We start from the raw sequence: 6720 nt of genomic DNA on the forward strand, positions 1-6720 counted from the left end.
TTGGTGGTGGTTTTTATGCTGGAAAAAATGCCTTGAGGGGAAAGAAAGAAAAAACCCAACCGTGTAATTCTGTATATTGGAAAGATCTGATCACTATTTAAAACCAGCTTCATTGTGCCACAGTGCTGGGACTGTGCCAAGGCTCGGAGATGCGTGGAGGGAGGTCTCCCTGCTCTTCCACTGAGATGGTCAAAGGTGCCCCATGTGTGCTCTTTTTTGGATCATGGTCTCTGTATTTTATTACAAGATTTTGCAGGGACTTTGGTGCCCACCCCGGGCAGCTGCAGTGCTGGGGCTGTGCAAGGTCCGATACACGTCATGTGCCACTCGAGGCCCCTGCCAATTGCCCCAGTAGTTCACAGCTCAAGGGCAAAGCATCTTTTCGTGGCCTTGCTGGGCCTTTAATGTAACCGTCTGTGTTTAACAGTGCCACAGCCTCTTGTAGCCCTGTGCTGTGGAAGTTTGCCCTCCTCAGGTAATTGCTATTTGGTTCACTCGCTGGAAATAGCAGCAGCTTGCTGGGACAGAGCGGGTAGGAGCACACAAAGGAGGCTTGGCTCTGGTTTCTGCTGTAAGGCTGGAGGTGCAAGTAGATAGCACTGCTTTTGGGTTTGGAATCTACACTTCCTTAACTACTGCCCATCGTGCCAAGTACGTATTCCTAACAGGAAGCTAACAAACAGCCGTGTCAGCTTGAAAACCCATCTCATCTGGAGGAATAGGAGTACAGGAGGTTAAAAAAAAAAAAAAAAAAGTCCTGAAACTTTTTCCAAAAGGAAAAAAGAAGTAGATTGGCTCATCTACTCCCAGACCTCCCGTCCAGTAGGCTGAAAATGTCTGGGTGGCTGCCACAACACTTCTGTGGAGAAGAAAATGAGATAAGCCTCTAAATGAGACAAGGTATTGCGTTCTGGTACGCAGTGAAGCATGCAGTGTGGGTTAGGGAAAGTGGTGAATTTCTGTAGAAACGGGCTGCCTGTATCAGGCGAGGAGTAAAGTTAGTGGCCATGCTGTGTGTAAACGGTGCTTTAGACACAGCTGAACTCCTTTGGAAGTGTTCTGTACAGGCAGAAGAGCCACTTCGTGGTTTGCTTTGATGGAGGGACTTCAACAGGAGGCTGTGTGAAGCTGCCTTCATTTCATCTTTCTACGGAGGACACGACACAACGGGCAGTTACGGAGCATGCCCCAGCCAGCCCTCCTGTCCCTGCCATGCGGATGCAGGCCCAGCAGAGCAGCCCCTGTGTTATCCCCACATGAGAGTAACAAAAAGAAGATGCAGTGACTTGTTTCCTCTGCTTAAAAAAGGCCTTGCTTCATAGTTTGCCTCTGGAGAAACAGTGAAAAGGAACTTTTATCTTCCAGCTTTTCAAAATTTGTTGTTTTCAGACGTACTTTACCATTTCCCTTTTAATCCATTTCAGAAGCCAGACTGGCAGCCCCGAGCTGCTCGGATCGCAGCCTGAGTCTGCTTTGGAGTGCAAAATTATAGTGCTGGAAAGCAACGTGGAAGTGAAGCTTGCTATTATTGCAGAAATCACGTTAGATGAGCCTTGAGAAAGATGTGGTTTAAAAAGATGGGATGATTGTTCTCTAAGAGCCCGTGGTGCTGCACAGTTTACCCAGCTGCTAAGTGATAATGAAACTGAACTAACCCCTTAAAAGCAAATTTTGGCAAGCAGTTAGATGTGACTGGAAAAGGGAGGAAGGAGCATTTAAGTTAATCGTTCTGGGGAAGTTTTTAACATCAATAAGAACTATTTTTGATTCGTGGAACAAACAAAATAGCAACTCATTTTAAAATATTTCTTTTAATGAAATCTAAGAAACCTAATGCCCTTTTTGCAGACATCAACATTCATTTTCTCACTTTCTTCTCTGTGCAATTTTCAGGGATGTTTGTCACTGTTATCACGTACCCTTTCTCTGTTCCAGTGTTGCAGTACATTCTTTTTGAAAGCTTTAGTACAAATCAAGACAAGTGCTTTCACACACAGTAAGCTGTCAGAAAAGAACAACAAAAAAGCACCAGTCCCAGCTCAGTAATTGATTTCAGGACATCTTGAAGCTCCAGTGCTTCCTCTTATCATTCACCTTGAAAACAGTCTCCAGGATATTGCGTGCAGACAGTTTCAAAAATGTTATTTTTTAGCTTTTACTCTGTATGTACTTCCCTGATATTACTGGTAGAATGCACCATCAGACTTCGGCTTAACTGCAATTTAACTGCTGGAGTTGATGGTATCACTGTATGCTTAGGGCCTGAAAAGCTATGAAGAGCTCTCTGAACATTTGTCTGGTGTGGAGAACAGGGAGCCATCCCACGGCAGGAAGGAAGCACATGCGCGGGAACCACAGTAGCATGGCTTTCGCACTCTGTTATCTTCTTCTGAGGTTTGCTGTTCTCTGCTGGTTAGTGGTGAATTACAGAATCTCCCCGAATAATCATAAGAAAGTTCCTCTCCGGCAGCAATATCTCTGGCTGCAAAGAGTGCCAGTTTAGGCACCATGGAGTCAACTCGAACTGGCACCATAAATAAATTTGGTTCACAAGAATGATTCAGGAATCTGCCTACGTTACCGATGTACGTAGGGTCAACAAACGTCTCCATGACCTGACCGCTATGGAGGTGCTCCCGCACTGCTATGATATAGTTTGAATCCTGTGGTTCCTGGGCCTGAATTCTTCTACATGCCTCATTGAAGCCTAAAACTTCACCGGCATATTCACAAACAAACCTTCCTTTAGCGATGAATTCCAACGTGCGGAGACCCCACCCTTTCTTAGCAGTCTTGAATACTTCAAGCCTCAACTGCAAACCCCTCTGAACAACCCTGTTCTGGCAGGATTCCCCACACCGGCACAGGGCGTTGCATTCAAAGATCGGCCGGGCGTACTCCTCGTTGTCTGCAGCTCTCAGGCACAGGTTGTCATAGTTTTCACCTCGGCGAAGGCAGGAACACACGGGAGCCACGCAGGAGCTGGTGAGGCAGGAACACCCCGGGAAGGTGATCTCAGTGGGGTCCACATCGCCGTCTGCCCCAGGGACATTGTCTGGGCTGTACTGCGGAGAGAAGAATGAAATCCTTGTCACACCTCATCACATCCTCTGAAGGGATGCTCCTTCCAGAGACCTCCAGGTGTTTCAGGAGGCAGCGTGGGGCCACAGCTGGGCTGGGAGCACCGACATCACGGCCACTTGGTTTCCCTGTAAGCTTTTTTTTTAACTACAATGCTCCCTGTTCTAAAGGTTTTTACAGAATAAACATTAGATTCTCCACGTGTACTGAAAAAAACAAAAACAAACAAAACCCTTGGTGACTGAATTTGTCAAAATACAAGCCAGAAAACAAACAAACAAAAAACCCCAAAACATTTACAGCAGGAGACACTTTAGCTAATTTCACCTGGTTTACTAGACAGAATTTTTATTAATACAAACACCAACTATGTTTAAAGTAAATTTTTGCCCTGCAAAGCGCTCAATAAAATATTGATAACATTACGGTTGTTTGAAAAGTCCTTTGGCCTCACAGGACGCCAAACGCCCATTTTTGCTAAATTTACAGCACTTTCACCGTCCCTTTCCACCACGCTGCGTGGAAACTTCTCCGTGCAACCCGTGACAACCGTTTATGCTCCGTTAAACCGCCTCACGCCCAGCACCGGGCCGAGCCGCCGGCTTCTCCCGTCTCCTCTCTCGGCCCCCCCCTCACCGCCCCTCACCTGAAATGGCGGCGGGGCCGCCCCCTCAGCCACCGCCACGGCCACCGCCTCGCTCCCGCCGCTCGCGTCCGCCATGGCGCCGCCCCGCCCCCGCCCCGCACGGATTGGCTCGCCCGAGCCGAGGCGGCTCCGTGATTGGCCGGCGGGACTGGGCGGGAGGGCGGGGGCGGTGCGCGGGAGCCGTGGGCGCCTGAGGCGGTGCGCGAGGCGCCATCTTGTGGAGCCGCCGCCGTCGCGAGGCCCCGTGGGGGGTGCGGGGTTCAAACGTTACCCGCACAGCCCCGGGTTGGCAGTTATATTAATAAACCCTTGAGAGTTTTAAAGGCACTAGAGGCTTTTTAAAAATTATTATTATTAATTTGCCCTGCCCCATGTACGCCTTGAATTAAACACGTCTGTGAAGTGAATTCCCCCACTCCATACCCCTGCCCGTCTCCTCACGCCGTGAGGCGGTGCCCGGCCCTCCGCAGGCTCAGGAGATCGGGGTCCTGCTGCCAAAGGCCCTGATCAGCCCCTCAGCCGCTTCCTTGATGCGTTGCTCAGCAAAGAACATTTCTGGGTGAAGGGAGAGGGGCTGCGGAGAGCCACACGCTTGGCCGGGGCCCTGTGCTACCTGTGTGCATTTGCCAAAGCAGTCGTGGCAAAACATCAATGTGTGACTGTGTAGGAACAACAAAGCCACGCTGGCCTTGCTCCATCTTTCCCAGCGAGATCTGGGCTGGGATGAAGGGTTTCAGATGCTTTGAACACTGGCTGTTCTGCTCGCGTTTGTTTCTTGGGTCAGCTTTTTGGGGCCGATGGTTGAGGAAGCTCTCAGATAATCTTTCCGTGCCCCTTTTCCTTTCACTGGAAGCATGTTTTTACCTTTTGCACAAATCAGTTACCACAGCTGCAAGGAGCTGTTCGGGGCGAGGACACAGAAATGTTCGCAGTTGCAAAGCCACGGAGCGCACCGTGTGCCTCCCACAGCTTCTCATCTCCCTCCCGGCGGTGCTCAGCGGTGTGACGTTCCTGATCCCTGTTTTGGCAGCATCCTGGAAGCAGCAGGAGGCTTCACCTGTCCTGCACCCGTCCTCCTGCCTGGGAAGAGGAGCTGAGCAACACCAGCAGAGGTCCAGGTGAGACTGGAGAGTGAGGCCTTTGCTTGTGGGTTGGGTGTTTAGTGGGGATAGCAGAACGGGTAGAAAATGAAGAGATTTGTTTAGGATTTTGCTCAGTCTGTAAGAAAGGGAAAGGTATGGAAGAACTTAGGAATGTCAGTGCTGCCTGGTGTCTGGACAGCATACATCTGGGGAGGTTCGATGGGTTTAAACCTTGGAGCAATGCGTGCTGGTGTGAATGTTCAGGAAACGTGGCTGTAGCACCAGTGTTTCATAACTAAATGGAATGAAAACGGTGGAAGGCTTCAGATACGCACAGCTGGTCACTCTCAGTTTGTCGGCTGAAGCCAACCTAGCACTGCTTGCAGTGGGTGCCTCTGAGCCCTGCCTGCCTGGGACTGGAGCTTTCATCCTGCAAGCTCTTCTCGCTGTGAGGAAGGCAATAGATCAGTTTTATGAGATAGACACTGAAACGTTGAGTGATTGCAGATATTAAAACACACTTTATTTTTGTAGTTTAGGGCTTTGTGTTATTACCAAATCGACCTTTAGATCAAGACACGCATAATTTGGCGGCTAATCCTTATTGCCAGCTGGAATTCCTTTCCATTTTGAAATGACAGAAGTAATGAGTCATTACTCTGTAGTAAAAGAAACAGATTGCTTACATGTTCTGGAGATGCCGTTTAGAAATCATGAGAAGGTCATGGGAAAACCATGGTTTTTTCGTGTCCTTCTTCTACCCTAAGCTTCTGTCATACTGAGCTATGAATGGGTTGAACTCCTGAGGTGTTCAGGTTGGGTGAAAAATGGATGAAAGTTCATTTCAATTTTTTACATAAAATTGTTGTTGAAAGAAAGCATAAAGTGGAGATGAAAGTGAACTGTACGTGAACTTTACAGTGCTGAACTACAGCACTCGTGCAGCTGGGAATTTCTTTTGCAACACGTTCTGCTGTCCCGAGGATGACACCGTACGTATCATTTGTCATCGATACGTTGCATGCATTTAGCTGTTGTTTTTTCTCTCTGTATAAATAATTGCTTTCTGCCTATTAATCATTTTTATGACTTCTCTGAGCCTTCTCAGATTTCTTAATATCCCAGTGATAATGAGAGGTTGGGAGGTTAACTGTGCATGGAACAGTGTGTTCATTTGAGAGCTGTCTTCGTCTCACTTCATCACAGAATTTTAGTGGTGGATGCAGCATCTTGTAGCGAGCTGGTGGAGCTCAGGAGTGCATATGAACCCGTGACTTGTCCGACTGCAAATAAGGGAGCTTTGTTCAGCAAACTAAGCATGAACCTGGTCTAGAAGAAAGTAGCTATAAAGCTTCTTGTCTTTCTAATATCAGCACGGTGAAAGCTGAGAAATCTCAAGTGATTAATAGCTGGTACAGTAATTTTATATATTCTTAGAACTGTCATGGGGAATATTGAGTAGAAGGGAGCTCGGGTGGCCTGGTCTAATTCTTTCATCAAGTGGGAGTGCTGCCAGTGCTCAGCCCGATCGCTGGGGCTTCTTGAGCTGATTTTTGGAAAACCCTGAAGGACTGAGATTCCGCAGCGTCCGTGGGTCCCAATGCCCTAGCTCAAGTTCGTTGCCTTTATGCCTTAACACCTCACACTCAGAGTTTCACTGTCAGCTTCGCCCATACTCCTCAGAGAGCAGTTGTAGCACTCCTTTAGATAGTGCCCATGGTGTCCTACTTGCTGGAATAAACAAGCTTACCACCCTTAAGCTTTTCCTACTGGCTATGTGCTTATATGGCTGTATCTTCATCGTTTTGGTAACCCTCTGCTGGATCATCTCTGGTTTTCCCACATCTTTTGAACCAGAGGGCCTCAGACTGGCCACAGTTGGCGTTGCTGCCTCCACACGCCAAGTGGAGA

General features: G+C 48.3%; 1 protein-coding gene across 1 annotated transcript; it reads right to left on the reverse strand.

Annotated features, from left to right (window-relative positions):
- Positions 1-1792: 1792 nt before the first annotated feature.
- Positions 1793-3876, reverse strand: LOC137862294 (histone-lysine N-methyltransferase SETMAR). Its single transcript, XM_068694185.1, has 2 exons — positions 3728-3876; positions 1793-3065 (listed from the first exon to the last, which is right to left on the reverse strand). The coding sequence occupies exons 1-2, from the start codon at positions 3800-3802 to the stop codon at positions 2271-2273; spliced, it is 870 nt and encodes a 289-aa protein (XP_068550286.1). The 5' UTR covers positions 3803-3876; the 3' UTR covers positions 1793-2270.
- Positions 3877-6720: the final 2844 nt, after the last annotated feature.

The sequence above is a fragment of the Anas acuta genome, chromosome 11, assembly GCF_963932015.1.
Source record: "Anas acuta chromosome 11, bAnaAcu1.1, whole genome shotgun sequence".
Lineage (NCBI taxonomy): Eukaryota > Metazoa > Chordata > Aves > Anseriformes > Anatidae > Anas > Anas acuta.

Bases quoted from the DNA above. Each gene is read 5' to 3' on its own strand.
- LOC137862294 (XM_068694185.1), bottom strand. From the start codon at position 3,802: ATGGCGGACGCGAGCGGCGGGAGCGAGGCGGTGGCCGTGGCGGTGGCT. The intron at 3,066-3,727 runs GTGAGGGGCGGT...TTCTCTCCGCAG, and splicing joins CGGCCCCGCCGCCATTTCAG to TACAGCCCAGACAATGTCCC.